The sequence below is a fragment of the Protopterus annectens genome, chromosome 5.part0, assembly GCF_019279795.1.
Source record: "Protopterus annectens isolate FY-2018-M chromosome 5.part0, PAN1.0, whole genome shotgun sequence".
In the NCBI taxonomy this organism is placed as follows: domain Eukaryota; kingdom Metazoa; phylum Chordata; order Ceratodontiformes; family Protopteridae; genus Protopterus; species Protopterus annectens.
This window is the reverse complement of record NC_056735.1, coordinates 487,642,917-487,662,664: the sequence shown is the minus strand read 5'-3', so window position 1 is coordinate 487,662,664 and position 19,748 is coordinate 487,642,917. Positions and strand designations below refer to the sequence as shown.

At 38.0% G+C, this 19,748-nt stretch overlaps 1 protein-coding gene across 1 annotated transcript in view; it reads right to left on the bottom strand.

Moving 5' to 3' along the window:
* Positions 1-6,001: 6,001 nt before the first annotated feature.
* Positions 6,002-19,748, bottom strand: part of XK (X-linked Kx blood group) — a 264,509-nt gene continuing 250,762 nt past the window's right edge. Inside the window, exon 3 of the mRNA XM_044072408.1 lies at positions 6,002-7,369. Coding sequence (XP_043928343.1) covers positions 6,546-7,369 — 824 coding nt within the window. The 3' untranslated portion in view covers positions 6,002-6,545. The remainder of the gene's footprint in view (positions 7,370-19,748) is intronic.

Here is a 19,748-nt window from a genome sequence, read left to right as displayed (position 1 = left end):
GAAAAATAATGTGGCAAGATTGCTGCACTGGGGATTGAGTAAACACTATAATATAGACGTAGCTGAGAAGCACTGGAAATATGAACCACAAAGCACTATAGAGAATGATGAAGTGTACATCATGTGAGATCACTTATAACCAACAATTCAAAAAAATAGATGTGAGAAAGCCAGTGTAACCCATAAAAATGATTAAAGTATCATTGATCACTGAAATTGCTACACCTACCAATTTCAGTGTCTCATGTACAGAAGAGACACAAAGTTATAAAATAACAGGATTTGCAGGCAGAAATGACATCAATGCAGAGAAAAGGTACTCAAACAGTTCCAATAGTAGTAGGAGCAATGGGTCTAATAAAACAGAATCTACAGTTGTATTTAGATATGCTGCTAGTACATGCAACTCCATATGAATTGCAGAAGGAGTCAGTTCTGAGCACATTGTGGGTGATGCGAAGAAAGCTTTTGGCTAATATCAAAGACTGAAATAATACTGATTTCATGAACTTTAATTATACTCTGACTTAAGAATGGGATCCATACCCATCATGGCATTAGAAACCTAAACTATTTGGAGAAATTAAACACAGAGGAACTATTTTGTAGATCTAAGTTAAGTTGATTAGGATTTTTGTGGAGTTTTAATAGTACAGTGTTATCAGTGGATAATATACAACCAAGGTTGGGTAGGAAGGATGGCAAGTCATTAATAAAAACTGACAACAAAGGTAGTCCAAGCATAGATTTTCGTGGTTCACTGTTGGTGGCAGTGCCAAGATCTTACCTGTTATTACTTATGTTAAAAGCTCTGTGAGACAAGTAGCTGTCAGATCAGTGCACTACATAAGGAGCACACCCAATGTCTGTTAGCTATTTTATAAGCAAATTGTGATCAACATTTTCAAGTGCACATTCAAGGTCTAAAAATTGTTTTTGTCAGTTGACCTTACCTTTTTCTATATTATGATATATTTGGTCCGTTAGTCTGTATAAGGCAATGATGTCTGTTGGCAAGTATGCCATATCCGATAACATAGTCCAAGATTTGATAATGTACCAATTTTACAATGATATTTGCTAGTGGACAAACATTAGCTATGGGCCCATAATTATTAACTAAGGAAGGTAAGATACTTTAAGGAAGGGTATTTTAAGAAAATGCTTAAAGCTTAGTAGCAAACTTTTTGTTGTAAAGGTGAGGTTAAAAATGCCAGTTAGAAGTCTCATTAGAATATATTGTCTGACTTACAGCAGCCTAGGATGAGATTAATAAAAGTGTACATTGTTTTAATGTAACATCAGCAAGTTTTAAACTGATTTTCTTTTGAAGGTTTTAAATAGAAAGGGTATATAATCTAGATACTGGTGCAGGAGGAACACAGATCAACTAGGCCCTGTAGTGTACCCCTGTTGACTCTGGTGTTCTTTGAGGTGCTGGTATGTCAGTAAGCACCCTGTACTACTCTGGTTGGTTCAGGCAGCCACACTGTGCACCATTGCCAGCACCAGATCAAATGGCATCACCAACACATGCTGTTGAGCTACTGATGCTATGCCTAACAGGGCTACTGCTCTGTACTCCATAAAGCAAGGTCTCCAATCTAGCTGAGCAAAGGGGGGCACAGCAATGTTGAAATTTTATACACCTCTAAGTCTCTCCACCATATTGCTCTGCTCCATTTGAATATCCCAAGTTGTTCATTTGCATGCAGTTTCATATTTACATGGTATTATGCCTTATTTTCATGTGCTGCATATCATGTAACTTTGAACACTATACTTTTGCCAAACCATGTTTTTGGATAGTCTACAACAAGAGCATGGCCACTGTTTGCACTGCTTTTCACTGGACATTGAATGAATCATCTGTGAGTGCATGTCCAAAACTGAAAGCCAGTTTTTCCTTTCATTGTTTATGCAGACCATTACTGATACTGTGATCACCAATGACACTTATGCAACTCAAAATTAACCTTTTTCCAGGAAAACTGCCTCAGAAGTGTAGTCTTCATATGCTCCGACTACTGGCAACATTTCTCATTTTATTACATTGGCAACATTATTGTGGGTATTCATTGATGTGACTAGATATGATTTAGTCAAGTGTTGTAATAAAGCACATTTTTTTACATTTATTGGAATTTTTTTTTCTATACACATAACCTCAGGATGGGAGCAGTTAGGAAGAAATATAGTGCCACATTTACAAAATTTGGTATTTAGTGTGACACTGGTATGTCTGTGTTTAGCCTGGACTTCTCAGCAGTTTCGTGGAGAATGTGCATGGAGAGGACAGTGGAGGAAGGTACAGAATTATGAAAGAAATGTAAGCACTGCAGTTTTGGCATTTTTAACACCATGAAATGAATGACAACCAATAAGTGGATTCTAAAAGCTATGTGCAAAATTGCAGAGATTGAGCTCTGTGAAAGATCAGTTGTCTTAACCTGGAAAATGCACCAACTGATACTCATAATATATGAAGACATTAAACAGCTCTATATAGTCCACACAATGACTCTATAATATTTCCACAGACACACGGAATCAGAGAAAAGGTGTAGTAGACCTGCCAACAACAAGATAGCAATAATCATGAGAGGCCAGAAAGAAAATTACCATCAAACTGCTCATAGCCCAGGATACTGTAGTTATGTGGAGCACACATTTCACAACAGCAGTGCTTGCATGAGGGTCTGATCATGCTGTGAACTGAAATGTACCATGAGTGGAGCACAGGACACATACAAATTATTGCATGCCATATACTACATACAGAAATCCTCTGTACAGAAATGAAGGGACTTGCCACAAGTCATATTAGCATGCCAATTGCTCACTATGCTGGACCCACCTTAGATTTTTAGAAAGACTGATGCAGCAAAAGAGTTCCAGTGGGATCAGAAATGCTAAAGTAACATGTTGTGATAACAGAAACAGAAGGATCTCTGCCATGTTGCTGCCCCAAATAACCTGCTTGTGAATCCTATGTAAATTACTGTCATTACATGTAAGTGGTGTGCTACTATAAAATAGTGCACTATGAAGCTATTTGTTTCTCAGGCATTTGCCTTAGAACATGCATGAAGGAGGCATGGATACATCAATACATGGCCTGAGCAGTTTAGTTTAAGCTGCCAATCTTTCACCCATTACACTGTATTAGAGTGCATATATGTTCATCTATGCACAGTGCTAAACATTGAAAACATTATGGCTTGCATTCTGTACAAGGCAATAGACACACTGACTGTATCGACAATCAGTGTGGCTATGCTCTATCAAGGGCAAATGCCTGCTCTGGGGAAATGAAAGAGTACTGAGGAGTGGCAGTTTACTAGATATACAGTTAAAGGGTTATATCACTGCAGGATATGTAATATGACAAAGGGCTTTTTTGTCAAGTGGGAATGCTTCAATGGATACCCATACATTGTGTGTTCTCCACTAATTCATACAGCTGCTGGTAGAGACCTCAGCAACAGGGATATGTGCTTTACAGCTGTGTTTTTTGTTTGGGACACTAGTGGGCCATAAATGTTCTATATTGCATACATTGTCTGTTGAGCATCTTTTAGAATTGCTGCCATCTTAACTAAGTTTAAACTGCCTTGTGAATGGCATTAACTGCTTTGCAATCTGGCTCTTTGTAATTTCCATTATTCTGGTGTTATATAATAACAATAAATTAATAGTTTCTGACTTGTAGATTAAATTTATTAGCTGTTCTCCAAAGCCAGTATTTTGTCCATCAATATTCTCATCTTCCCCAGCATATACAACAGTGAGATATTTAACAGAACAGCATGTGCTATTTTCTAAAACTGATACCTAAATACACATTACTCATGATTTCACTGACTGCCCACCAAACAGAATACATCTGAAGGTGTAGGCTAGAGAAAAGTAAAATCAAAATTGATGTGCTAAAAGTAACTCTGAGGTGGCTCACAATATACCTGAGAAAGGACTCAGGGACCACTAACCAATATGTTTGTCAATCATCAGATTAATTCATAACTAACCAAACCAACAAAATATTATTATTATTACTATTATTATTATTATTGTTACCTTTAGTTTACTACTTGCATTCTTTTAACTATTAGAATGCCTACGTGCACTACATTTAATATCCGTTTTAATGTGGCTTGCTCAAAGGTAATTTAAACAAATTGGTTCTGCTAGGTAGTGACAAAAACTGCAGATCATTATACACAGTGTGTGCTAAACTCATAAGGTCACTGCACTATTTAGGCACAATCTGAGTTCAACTAGAATCTCAAGGACTCGTTGAAGCTGGCAAGGCAAAGTACAGGAATGATGTTATGTTGGCTCATCTCTCACTGGGGGAGGCAGGATGGGGAATGCACCTGGACAACCTCAATGAAGTAGGATCCCTGGTGGAGACTGGGAGGCATGAGGAGGTGCTGTTTGTAAGAAAAGGCAGGCCATTTGATTCATAAGAACAGATGCGCAAAGCAAAAAAATGGACTCCTGTGGAGATGACACCACCACTTTTGGCTGGCTCAACCTTCAACTCAATGGGAAGAAATAAGCTAGAGGGTTCTTTCTTCAGCAGGAAAAAACAGGCTAAATGGGGAATGGGAGACTGAGGCTTGATGGTGAGAGGGAGACCACTGTAAAAAAAAAAAAAAAAAAAAAGCTTAGCACAGGGATTATACTGTGACCATGGCAACCGTGTGAACATCCCTGAGTGTAAAATCATACTCTGTTGAAAGCAGTCTTCTAAATGATATCAGTGCTGGGCAAATTATTACTTCACTAAGATGCAGTGTGACCTTGGAGCTGTTTATATTATATAAAGGGGTAAAGGAGATATAAGGAATTCTTCCCCATGAGAATATGGTAAACCTAGTCCCTGCACAAAAACTAATCTTTTAACATTCATGTTTTTTTATTTTTATTTTTTTTTAATTCAAATGAAATTAAACTGATGTTCACTTGAACAACATGGAACCATGAACATCTTGTCAGTTACATTGGTGGTTATAGTCTCTTCAGATAAGAATAGTCTTTGCTGTTGCAAAATGATTACACATCCTTTAAGACCTCAAACAAAACAAGCTACCAGTCTGTTTTATATTGGTGAAGACTCACGTTCAGCTCACTGTCATACTAATGACTGATGACAGCTGCCAGTTATCCAGCAGCTGGGCTCAGATCTTGTCACATACTCACTTGTTTCACCATCGTATTTAACAAACCTGAAGTGCAGCCTTTTACAATACAGCAGTGACACTTCAATTGTACGAATGACATGCAATTCCAAAACATAAATGTGTAACATAAAGTCTGTCTAGTTCTATCTCCCTTCTAAGAATCCTCCTGCCTGTTCTCATTTTAATGGTGGCAAATGCTTAGACATAATAACAACAATTACAGCAAAAAAAAAAAAAAAAATGAGAAACCAGACTCTAATCTCTACCTTGCATCTACTCGCATTCCATTCTCCACTCAATCGCTATTTTTCCTCATTATTTATACTTGCATCAATTCAAGAGTTTTCATTAATTAAGCAATCATTTCTCATCTTTCCTCTTCTCTCACTGGAAGTTTTGAATATATCCCATCTGACTTCAGAACTGCATGACCACATAACAAAGTCAGACTCAGGAATAAGCCTAGAATGAAAGCATACTTAGTGGAGTTGCTGCACTTTTTCCCTTTCCGTTTTAGGTTAGTTTTTCTTACCATATGGCTTTGGCTGCTCTCAGGGAAACACTTCCTCTAGTTTCTCTCTTTCCCATGCTTGTACATCTGTGCACATTTTTTATACTAAAAACACCTCAATATTTACTGCCTACCATGTTTTTATTTGATCAAAAAGTACAATAAAATATGCTGTTATAATTTACTGAGATGAATAATATTAGTTAGTAAACAGACATTGTGATCTGTAATTACAAACTTCAAAATACCAGCAACAGTGCAAGGCTGTGGTATACTACTGATATAATAAAAGCTTAACACTGACTGAACAGCGGCACTTTATTGTAGCCAAGAAAACTCCATTCTTTCTGAACCTGCTTCCTTTCAAATAAAATTGTATTCCTGACTATGAAAACACATCTGGGAATTCTTATTAAACTATGTGTCAAATGTCATGTAAGGCAAGATAAGATTCAAACCCTCTTATCTACTGAATAAATCATTTTCACTTTTTATAAGGTACAGAGCTTTTTTATCATGCACAGCAGTTCTACATTCTCTTGGGACATTCATTTTTGTCTTCTGCTCTCCAGGGTTGATGAAAATGCAGAATAACAATATTATTATTCCTCATGACATTTTACTTTTATCACCATGCATAAAGCAAGGTAGAATTAATACTTTTATATTCTTGCATAAATAACATCTTATATGTAGTCATTGAACACTTCTTTGTCCTTTGACTAGCTATGTAAAGGTTGTAAATTGCTGTACAGAGGCAAAACAATAGGCAGTGATTACTGATAACAAACCTCCCATGTCTGTGGAAATATGTTTGTGATAGAACAACTGAATGGCATATACATTTTTTAGGCATTGGCAGACACACTTTGATGCAGAGTGCCATTTTTAGACTCACTGGTGCTGTAACTCCCATGGACACTGTCTATGCCAGCAGATGGTTCCACATTCCCTTTCTTCATTGTTTCACTTGATGTAGGCTGACATAGTAAACATATGAACTTGAAACATGAGAGCAATCCTTCAGTGATACTGGATGAAAAAAGCTTTTTGCAAGGATGGCAAAACTGGTAGAAAACTAGCATGAAAAAGATGGCAAAGCAATATCCAACCAAAAGCTGCAGGATTAGCAGAGGTGCACAAATGTATGTGTAGAAGTCTGTCTTAAAGATGAACCACATTAGCAAAAGGAAAGCATTTTCAATGAATCGTAACATGTAGTAAACTGCCATTGTATACCAGTTCTGAGATTTGTTTATCAGCTCTTCATTATTTAGCTGTACTTGAACAGCAGACCAACAGAACGTATTGATTCCTGCATATAAAAAGGTAAGTAAGCACAGGACAACTGTTGTCCCCACCCTTGTAAAAGTCTTCTCTATGTTTTCAGGAAAGGGAGACTTGCTCTTCCAGAAAAGGATCCATGGGTAAAAGAAGTAACCAAAGAAATTAAGAAGTACCACTGGAAGAACCCATATTTGTAGAACTGAGCTGAAGAGGACCAGAACAATAACTCTTGTTGCAATCTCAAAGCTCCTCCAGAGGAATATGCAGAGGTAGGCCGCAGGCTTCACATGTACATCATAGTCATCATACTTAATCTTAATAGCCAGAATGTTGCAACGTAAAGCTCCATAAACAATCGAGAGCAGAGAGATGAACATTAGGACACCTAATGAAAAAGAAAAGAAAGATATAACAATGTAGGTGCTGGTAATCAGTAAAATAATATGAATCCTCCTACGTGAAAGCAGTGGTTAAAATTCTGGAGCTTATTTGGATAGGAATTGAATACGAACATGAAAGAAAAATGCTTAACCTATCTGGTTTACTTCTATTCAAATAAAAAAATAAACAATGTAAGGTTAAGCACTGGTGTATAGAAGACAATAAATGGAATTAATAAAAACAAACCTGTCTTACATAGCAAGGCTGCATAGATGGATTTTGAGTGTACTGCCTAACACAGCATGAATAATTTTATTTGCTTTTTTCTTGCTGCACCAAACAGCTATCAAGCTTACCCCTATCAGCCATGCTTATTTGTTCCCCATCCTGGGTATTCCCCTATTGAGGATCACAGTCAGGGTAAGCTATCACACAATCAGCTTTGGCTGTAATTTGTGCCACTGCTGGAATTCCAGTAATGAGAAAATATTTATCAGGCATAACTGCTCCCCTGGGCAGTGGGAAAAGAAGATCCACATCACCTCAGGAACTATAATGTCCTCCCCATAACAGAAGCAGGTTCATGTGTACTTGTGGTGATAGCTACCACTGAAGTGGCTTGACAATTGATTACCTCTTCCCTGGACCATCATTTGCATTGACATGCCTAATCCAAGAGATTGTAGCACTAGACGGCCCAGACCACACCCTTCCCTTTTAGAAGGAGTATGCCCATCCTCCCCTGCCAGCTCTGTCATGTGCCCAAATTGCTAATCGATCTCTGGTTGCTTCAGCAGTGTCATCCTGTAGGACCAGGGGAAAATTTCTCCTGCTGAGGCATAGAGCCATGGTGTCCATCCTAAAACAATTGTCTGTCACCACCAGCAGTAATATGTAGACACTCAGCTTTATAAATCATAAGTTATTACTGTGTACCAAGTTACAATTTATAGTTAAGTGTAGATTTCTTGAGGATATGAAAATGTGATGTCTAGGGCTCTGTACAACTACTATAATGTGATGCCTAGGACTCTCCATAATATGAAGATGTGATGCCTAGGACTCTGTATGACTATGATAATGTGATACCTGGGACTCTGTATGCTGTGATAGTGTGATGAAATGGAGTCTGTAAGGCTATGATAATGTGATGCCTAGGACTCCATACTGCTATGATAATGTGATACCTAGGACTCCATATGCTATGATAATATGATGCCTATGACTCCGTTTGATTACAATAATGTGATACCTAGGACTCTGTATGTTATGATAATGTGATGCTTAGGAGTCCATATGGCTAAGATAATGTGACTAGGATATGGTATGTTATGATAATGTGACATACCTCTCAACTATACAGATTTTCACTGAATGTCCAGATTTTTGCCTCATATTTTTGGTCTGTTTTTTCATATAATTGTGGTTTTCTGGAAAATTAGTGTTAAATAATTAAGCACCTGAAGTTAGAAAATAATTACAGACATTTAAGTTTCAGACTTCATAACCTTCAGAAAATTCATTTTAATGCAAAACCTTTTATTCTATCAACTTTCTAAGTTTTTAAGATCAATATTTAAGAAATGTCCCTATTTTTGAGCCTTTGTCCCACTTTATTCATGGCTTTGTACATATTTTTGCTCTAAGAGGTTGAGAGGTATGTAATGTGATGCCTAGGACTCCATATGCTATGATAATGTCATGCCTATGAGTCTACACGGTTATGACAATGTGATACCTAGGACTTGTACAGCTATGATAATGTGATGCCTATGACTCCATATGGTTATGATAAAGTGATACATAAGACTCCATAAGGCTCTGATAATGTGATGCCTAGCACTCTGTATGCTGTGATAATGTGATGGCTAAGATTCTGTACGGCTATGATAATGCTATGCCTTATACTCACTATGGTTATGATAATGTATTGCCTAGGACTCCCTACAGCTATGATAATGTAATGCCTACAACTTGGATTGTTATGTTACTGTGATGCCTAGGACTCTGTATGCTGTGATAATGTTATGCCTTGACTCCACATGCTTTGATAATGTGATGTCTAGGACTCCATACGACTATATTAATGTGATGCCTAGGATTCCATATACTATGATAATGTGATGCCTAGGGATCACAGTGTCACCATACTAAATCACAGTACAGCACAATAAGATGCAAGTACCTTAAATTGTTATGCAAGTCAATCATTTTTTATGAAATACATCTACTATGTTTTTATCAAACATGCAGACAGAAATTCATCATAATAATGGATACTGCCTCTACTTAAAAATGATACATTTTTGAACCCATACCCGATGTCATTTCTGTTCCATAATTTTTCTATATAAGAGACTTCACCTTAAAATGATGCAATCATATTCAGTAGAAAGCACATGACTACAATACATTACATATACTATTTGTTTTAGCTAAAATGGCTTGGTACCATATGGGTTAACTGGGCTCCTGCTTTAAGTATGAAGACAGTTAGTAGATTTCTTGAACTAAGAATAATTTAAATGCAATTATGTATCACAGAGTATTCTATCTGCTGTGAGGTACAACCATCTTAGAATTACCATGTATACAGCTAATCGGAGTTTAAGGCCCACATGCAAAAATTGCTTTTAACGTACAATAGTGAGTTTCACACACTGATGCAAGTTCGCACTCTGCTTAATTTTTTGTTTTCAGTTTTGGGGATCTCAGAACTGAATCTTGAACTTCCAATAGGGGACCAATTAATAATGATAGCACCACTCATCTTGTTACATACAGAGAGTACTTATAACCCACATCATTTGATTTTGCAGCTAAGAGTCTACTATACACGTGAATGTAATTGCATTTTTTCTGCAGGATTTGTGCTTCTGGATTTCTACAGCTGTATGCATTCCAATGTTACTGCTAGAATCGTAGTCTGCTTATCATTTGCATGCTTAGATTTGCATCCCAGTGCCTTTCTGTTTGTTAAATTGTTTTTTTTTTCCATTTTTGTGCCTGCCCCTGCCCCTGACTGATGTATTGCCTCTATAAATTTGTCCCATTTGTACACCTCTGGCTCATTCCCACATGGCTCAGCAGCACTTGGCATCCTCACATGTGTTGCTGTATCTAGTGTTCTCCATGCTGTGGTAAGTACTTTTATTTGAAAAGTTGCACTTCCCGAAGTTATGTAAGTGTACTAATTTTATTTCCTTGAATTACTTATTGCACATATCTGTAGTTTAAGACTGCAAAATGCAATTTTTTTCAGTAATCTTGCTGTTTAATTAACTGCTTGAAAATCCCTATAAATGTTTTGTCTTGGCTAGTTGTTGAATTGTTTTCTCTTAGCTTTTCACTTTTAGCTGACATGTGTGGGTTTTTATATTAAGAATATTTGGGATTACTCATCTAGGGGCAGTATGGGATAGCCTGATCTGTCTGAGTTGGGAAACACGTGGAAAGGCTTAAAGTGAAGTTGCTTTATTGCCTGAGGGCTACAGACATTTAGCAGTGCCTTGTATAGATGCAAGCACTTATAAACTAAATTTTCCCTATAAAACTACGATTGAAACTGTACCCAGTAACTCACATGCTCAAAGAGCAACTAGTTTGTGTGCCCAGGAGCACTACCCCATGAATCTACTCCCACATAACCCAGTTTTTGCTTTTATCTCCAAATGCACCCAAGTTATCCCAAAATTAACCCCTCTTGTATCACACCCTAGTAGTTCAAATAGAAGGACCGGACATCACAGATATGCACTTTTGCAATTTCTCAGTTGCCAGTCTGGAGAATATGGGCATCCTAAGACAATGTAGCAACTATCTCATGTTTACTGACAACCAAGTCATCCTTAGAGAAACAGTATGAGAGAGCTGTCATTACTCAATGTTGCTGCAGGCAAGACTCTTGTGTACAAGCACTCAAAATAACAATCAGATTGTCAGTAACACACACATTACACCCACCACACATAGTATGCACCTGACACATAATATGCTGAGGCACTAAAAACAATCTTCCTAAACCCAAAGACCTCACAGACACTTGACCCACATCATTTATCCTCAGCAAACCCAAAGCAACTCCACCAAAACAACAACCAAATCACGTGCAGTCTCAACTACAAAGCCCAAAAGGCTAGCCAACACACTACCCAATATTGTAATTAGAGGAGACTCCATTGCGAGGCATACAGATGCCCCACACATTAGGCTGAATAAGCTGAAAATCATGAGCTGTTACCTCTCAGAGCCAAGATGCACACCAAGTCACACACGCATTCAGGTCATTGAACCACAAGTGAAATGATGACTCAGTAGTAGTCAATGTGGATGTAAATGACCCAATGTGTGCCTCCCCAGACTATATGAACAGAGACATTATGGAGCAGAGAGCTCTCAGACTATGCCTTCTAGGCTGGTATGAGCCTAGCATTGAGCAGCATTCTATCTTCAGCAAGGATAATGTCACTGCATGAACAGAAGATGACAAACTTTAATAATTGACTTAGCTTCTGGTGTCATTCAAAGGGCATACAATATTTGTCAGCATGGAATGATATGGCCAACAGACCACATTGCTTTCCCAAGGATGGTCTGCACCTGTCCCCACTAGGCTTATAAATATTAGTTAAATCATTGTCCTACCCCATAATGCCTTTTTTCAGCAATGCCAAACTGACAAACCTTCCAGCTTAGTAAAATCAACCCAAGGGAATCTAAAGATGTTACTATTCAATGCGATGAGCCTAAGCAAGTAACTTCACTCGCTCCAAACTCTTCTCACCTAGGAGAATGGAGACATCTGTGAAGTTATGGAGATAAGGTTTAAAGCTGCTTACAGAAATCTGGCAATGCAGAGATACAATACCTCCCAGACATTTACACCAGCTACTGCATAGGCATGGAATAAGGTGGAAGAGTCTTAAATTACATCAAAAACAAACATATCTCAAGGCTGGTCAAACAAGATGATTTTCTTGGACTTTTCCATGTCTATATTGCCATAGGTAGACTCCCATATCATATCCTTGCAAGCTATATATCACCCTCTATGATCCACAAAACCCACGGGTCATACTTAGATCTTCTGGAGGTGCTTATCATTCAACCTAATACCCTATTCATGGGGGACTTCTACTTACCCTTTTATAAATTGGGAAACTTAAATAACCTCCCCCAAACCTGCAGGCCCAGAGTTTCCTTGATTTTCTAAATGCAAACACCCTGGACCAGAAGGACCACACACCTACAAGGGGTGTGAACATACTAGATCTTTAACTGAAAAATATGAGAGAAGTATGCTGCCCCCCATGCAGTCTTGTCTCACAAAGTCAGATCATAAAGCTGTCTACTTCAAAATAAAAATCAGTGCTGTGATCCCCTCAAACCATGTAACGGTTAGGAGCTACACTAAAGCAAACTACCTATTGTTAAGTGATTACATGAAGAAATTTCAAGCCTCTCAAACCCAGAGTAAAGAGTTGCTTATGCAGAATTGTACAGAGAAACCCTGTACAATCATAGTGATAGATGCACAGAGACAGCTATACCTACCAGAAACAAGCCAATAATAAACTAAAAAAAAAAACATGCTGGTGGAACCCAAACACAAACAGACTGCACTACAAAAGGAAAAATGTTATAGCTAAAATTAGGAAGTGCTATGTCCAGCCTACCAGAACCAGTTTTGAGGTAAAGATTGCCTCCCATGCTAAAGACAACCACAAGGCTTTCTTTAGCTACATCCGAAATCTCAAAGGTGGTACACAACACTGCACAGAACTGATTGTTAAAGCAGTCATCTACACAGAGCTGCAAGATATAACAAATCTGCTGGCTGACAAATTCAGCTACAGTTTAGTCTTCCTTAAGGTAATACCATCAATCATTATCCCTCTGCTATCACTAGAAATCAGGTCCTAAATATGTTAAGGCTAAGAACACTGCATCAATGGGCTCCTAAATATCCTGAAGCATGACCTCTCTGGACATCTGGAGTCACTACTTAACCATATTCTCCATTCAGGCTTTGTGCCATGTGAATGGAACACTAAAACAATCCCTCTGCACAAAGGTGGCCCATCAATGGACCATGGGAACTAAAGACCTATATGTCTGCTAGTCTTATATGCAAAGCCATGGAAAGAAGTATCATGGATATGTACAATAATAATAATGACACTGGAAATCTTCAAATACTGGATCAAACCCAGATGGCTTTGTCAAAGGCAGATCATGCTTATTCAACCTGGTGGACTTGTTTGAAAAGGTTATGAAGGCAATGGATTAGGGCAATATAGTACCTACCATGACCTGGCTAAGGCATTTGATACAATACCCTACTCAAGCAATGTACACAAACTCACAGAATTAGACATTAACACCTTGATATGCACTAGATAATCAGCTGGCTCTAAGACAGTACCCAGGAAGTTAGGGTAAGGGAGATCAACTCCTCAAAGAGGCTGGTCACTTATGGAATCCCTCAGGGCTCTGTGCCAAAGGCCTCTGGCTGACACAGATGGCTGCAAACTAGGGGCAGTCATAGAATCTCCCCAAAACACTAACATCCTGCAGGAAGGACTAACACAGACAAATAACTGGTGCCCAGGCTACAGCTTAATACTCAGTGCCAAGATATGCATAACAGCCCCCTTTGGGAAGTCTGCTACCCTAGGAAACTACCTCATTGATAGCACATCGCTAAGCATGGACCCAGTAGTCAGAGATTTGGGCATGTATGTGGACAGTAACTTGGCTTTCAACAAACATGTGTCTAAGGTAGTAAGGAAATCATTCTATGTTGCTCAACTTATAAACAAGGGCATGGCATCTAGGTCTGAGAAGGTCATCTTTCCTCTGTATTTAGCACTAATCAGACCGACCATTGAGTACAATGTCCCATTTTGTATGTATCTGACCAGGCATGTGCAAACAAATGAAATGTCCACAGAGGTATCTCACAAAAAAGAATATAAGGCATAAGCAACATGTCTTATGCAGATCACCTCATATGTATATCTTTGTACTTGGTTTTCTACAGTCTGTTGAGAAGTGATCTGTGCCTATCATACAAGGCTTCCTTGGATCCCATCCTGATGGACCTTTTGTACAGCTACAAAATCTATAGTATCAAAATTCCTACATCTAGGGACTTGCAGTTTGCTTGTGACATAAATAGGACATGTTGGAGGGACAGGTGTGTGTCTCAGAGAATTCCCCTCATTTGGAAAAGGCTTCCCATCCATGTGAAGCAGAGTTTTTCCCTAACCCTAATCAAGTATAACCTGGAGTGTACGTGAGGATGAGCCCATTGTGAAAATGACCAGTATGGTTCTTACTGTTCTCCAACGGTGCACATAATCTGGTAATATCAATTCCTAATAAGGGATAGAAATGTCCCTCGAATCTCTTTTTAGTAACTTCTTCCAACAAAGGTGTAACAAATTCTTTCGGATATCCTCTTCTTAAAAGCATACTCAATAAAACAGCCCTTTCCTTCTGGAAATCTTCCATCCTGCTAACCATGCGGGCTAGTCTCACCCCCTGGCCTTTGACTAAGAATCTTTTTTGATGTACAGGGTGCCCACTCTCAAAATGGAGAAGGGAGTTTGAGTATGTAGGTTTGTGATAGATGGTGGAGAAGAATAAGCTATCGATGTAGTCTTTGCTAATTCTGATGTCTAAATAACTAATGGAATCAGAATTAATTTCCATGGAGAATTTGAGGAATGTAGTGCTCGAATTGAGGAACAGTAAGAATTCATGCAACTGGTTATGGTCTCCATCCCAGAAAATGAGGATGTCATCCAGGTAACGACCGTAAAACTTACAATGAGACATCCCTGAAGATGAAAAAACTTGACACAGTTCCCACTGAGTCAGAACAATGTTGGCAAAAACCAGTGCACATGCTGCCTCCATAGCTACCCCTGTGGTTTGTTTAAATAAATGACCTTCGAAAGTCAAAAAACTGTTCTCCAACTCAAGTTCCATTAATGTCCTTAATGTAAGTATTTTGGTGTGTGAAAACTTGGTCTGTTGACATAAGAAGTCATAAAACATTTCAATACCTTCTTTGTGGGGAATGACACTAAATAAGTCCTTGACATCAATTGTAGTGAAAATGATGTCATCACTGAAATATTCCTGTTTGATTTTTTTCAAACAATCCCATGAGTCTCTGATGATAAAAAGACCCCAGACAGTTCTTTAACTGGAGGTCTATATATTTGGCTACAGTTAAAGTCTTGGACCCTTTTGCATCCACAATAGGTCTTAAATGTGGATGCAAGATGTTCTTGTGAATCTTAGGTATCCCAAATATTGTTGGGATCCAGGGGTTGTTTTGTGTACAATAGTTAAATTCTACTTCTGATATCTGGTCATTCAAAAGTAGATCCATAAGAACCATGTCCTTATGTCTGTATGCAATGTTAAGTTCATTAAGGGAAATCTGCTAGTAACCTTCCCCAAATAAATGTCCTAACATGTTTTCTGTGTACCTGTCCTGGTCCATGACCACAAGACCACCTCCCTTGTCTGGTTTCATGACTCAAATGGCTTTATTATTAGATATATTATCGAGGAGTACGGTTTCCTCTTTGATTAAATTGTGTAATAAATTTGAATTCCAATTTTTAGAAAGTTGTCTAATGTCATTCATACAAATTTTTTTGGTACAATTGTATAGTGGTATGTAAAGGAGGGTTACTTACACTTGCCTTTTTACAAGAAGTGATGGTAGTATTTCTATTTGCTTCTCCACCCATAGTGGCACTAAAATTAAATGTTCTAGTGAAAATCATAATGTCAAGCAAAGTTTTTTCTATGTTAAAATGTTTGGAGGGTACAAAGTTAAGACCTCTCTCAAAGAGGTTTGCCCAATCCTTAGTAACTGTGACACTACTTAAGTTGTAAATTTTGAAGTTGTTTGGGTCATTGACAATAATAACTGCCTCTTCATTGTCAGGCAACATATTATAGTTTATTGCCATTTCCCTTGTCTCCCCCTCCCCCGTCCCTGATTGTACTGTTGTGAGTTGTGTATTTCCCCCTGATATACTGTATTCTGAGGCCTCCTGTACTGGTGATTCTGTTCTCGAATTCTCTCTGACCTCCATAAGGGTTGTCCAAAAGGGATGGGACCTGGGGTGGTGTCACTTTGATATTCATTTTCATCATTAATTTCCTCACCATTGACTTCATTAATGTTATTAATGTGTACATACTTACTCATGTAGAATCCACTCTACCACTTATTTTTTTTCTCTAATTCTACCTATAATTATTAATTTTACTCTGCCTGGAGTACCCTTCACAATGCTCTACAGATGGACGCAGGGTTTTTTATGTTTTATCTCTATAATCACTTCAAAATAGATTGGATATTCCTTTCTTGCTTAAACACAGTAAGCGCAGTGTCCATGGGGGCAGTTGTTAGCGGCCTATCTGCCTTGTACTATTAATTAATTATTTTAGGCACCGAAGTTAATCTTGCTTTTATTTAGTTCTAATTCCCCGTTACTTAATAATTACTTCACCAACTGTATGACTTCCTTTCCCTACACTCAAAACATGGAAAAAGCCTGCACTAAATACTTGGGCACCTACTAAACGTGGTCTCTGCTAGTTCCTATATATAGGAGTTTACATGTATAGCTGCAAAAGGAGTTTCCACTGTTATTCTGCATGATTATATGTGCCTAAGTAAGGAACATTGCAGTACTACCCGATTACTTAGGCCAAGTACTGTTACTTTTCTTGGATGAAGTAACTCTAACAACATTGTGTCCTAGTCCTGAAAGGTTGTTGTTGATACAATATTAATTTCATTGCTACTGTCGGTGTACATATTTTTTAAGAAAAAGCTTATATAGCTCTTTCCATCCTAGCCACCTGTTTGTATTTTTGCAGAGTTCTTGGAGTCATAGTTGTATCTGATTTATACTGTACTCTTTAGGCGTTTAATACAAATAGAGGATTTTGGATGTTTAATGGGGCAATTACATGTAACTGTGTGTGAAAAGACTCTTTTCTTTGCTTTCTAATTCTAGTACTGTCTGCCTCACTACCTTTTTCTCTCCTCCTTCATTTACCAGCCTTGTGACCCAGTACATCCCTGTACTAAATCACCAGAATTCACCCTCCTGGATGCCTCTGAAAAAATAGTCCGAGCCAGGAATTTACCTACCAGCTCCCTGAGAGACCAACTTGTTATAAGACAGTGAAAGTATGTGCTGCAACAGCTACTAGAACTTTGTGCTAATTTTAATGTTTAATGACTCTGCTAGGTTAGGCAAGCATCCCACGCAGGTTAGCCAGCAGCCAACAGCCACCCCATTTATCTCTTTACTTTTTAAGCAAACCCTTATATCCAGCCTACTCACTTTCTTTTAATTAGTAGCCTAACTCCCTCTCTCCCATAACCTGCTACCCTTGTAAGTGAATCTTTTGCTGCAATCAAGTGACTAGCCACTAGGTGGCGCCTTACCATAAACTCTCTGCATATCAATTCCTACACCTATTTCTTTACTATACCTCCCTATCCCGGTTTTTCAGCTTCTGCTTTTCACTGACTCACTCTTTTACCTATTCACCCTTGTCCTAGGGTTTCTTTAACCACATTCTACTCCACTGAAATCCTTACTTTCCTCTTACTAGCCTCACAACTTACTTCTACACTCTCTCACTTTAAGACTTACCTGCAGAATTCACCCACTTAACAGATTGTCTTCCTTGAAAGCCCACTCTCTTGTCTCTACCCTCTCCGTTCGCCCTTCGGGCTCAGTGTTGTATTCATTCAGTTTAATACAAAAATTAACATAATTTTTCACAGTGGCATCAAGTTTGCTAACAGTGTCTTGCAACGCTACAAACTTTTTATCATTGTCTCTAACTAACAATTCCAACAGTTCACAACTCTGGCAGTTAAACAGAGTTATTAAGTCTTTATGCAGTTCACTGTTGTTAGTTAAACCATTGGGAAAACACCAGTACCTCAGTCCTTTTGGCACCTGTTCATGTCTGAGGCATTCCCTAAGGTACTGATTCTCAATTTACAGTTTTTTAAGTCTTAAACATTCTTTTTCCAAAGTTTTAAATTTAAGATCAAAAGTACCTTGTATAATGGGTTGGTTGGTGTTGTTGGAAAAACCGATGCTGTCCTTGTTAATCCAGTCAGTTAGATTCAAAGCATTTGTTGTGTTACACTGTACAGAGCCATTACTTTGTGTCTGCACGCTTCTGTGTGCTGCCTCTAAACAAAGGGAAGTGCCTGGTGGTGTAACAGAATTAGTTCCTCTACTACTAGTTCCTGTTTGTTGAATAGGGCTACCTTGCCCTGGTGCAATACTGAAAAGGGAGTCCTGTGAAGTAAAAACAGGTTTTGTTTTGGTTTGGCTGAAATCATTCACAAAGTTGTCGATTTTGTGACTCAATCCTGAAATTTGAGTATTAAATGCACCTATAAGCTCAGTTAGCTTATAAATAGCCAAAGTCAGGTCTTCATGTATCTCCCTGGTGCCCCCTCCGCTCTGCGAACTGGAATCCATTATAAACCAAAAGGAACAAAACTAAGAAAATACAAAGCGAACTGGACGACCAGGAAAAGTAACATTTTATTGAGCGCTTTTGTCAATTTTTAACTATGACTTCTTCAGAATAAAATCAAGTTACACACTAAGTCTTATATAACCAGTGCAATAAATCAATTAAAAAATTATAAAAAGTACATCCACTTTTAAAGGTACAGGCTCCCTTAATGCATTTTACTAGCAAGTCATGTAAATTTTGACTATAGGCATTATGTCTCATTATAACTATATTTTCATAACCAAGAACAAATAAAATCAATAACATTCTTGATATTCATTACAAGAATATCTTTGCTGAACATCTCTGAACCTTCAGCTTCTAATACAGTAATATTTGCTCTATCAATTGTTACAAAGGATAGATCTTCATCACTATTAGTCATATTAATCCCACCATTTTCATTGTGTATTAAATTCTCATCCAGCTGGCATTATAAACCCACAGCTTGAGCCATGTATTCAACATCTGTCTTTCTCTTATTTTTTTCTTACAGTAGTGTTCTTCAATCCTTCCACGTTCAGTTACGATTTCATCCTTTTCACCTGCCCCTTGCCACTTTTTTCAGCCTTCTCGTTTGGAAAAACAAAATGCCTTTTTCTTAGACTGAAGGTTTTCTGATAGGAACATATTATCATTCCCTGTAACCTGTATGTTACATAACAAAGCAGTGTCCTTTTTAGTACATATTCTCTTTCCTTTACAGACATTAATCAGTTTCTTTGACTTCCTTGTTATTTGTTGTGAACTTCTTCCTTTCTTTCTTTTTTTTCCTTCTAAACACTCTGAAT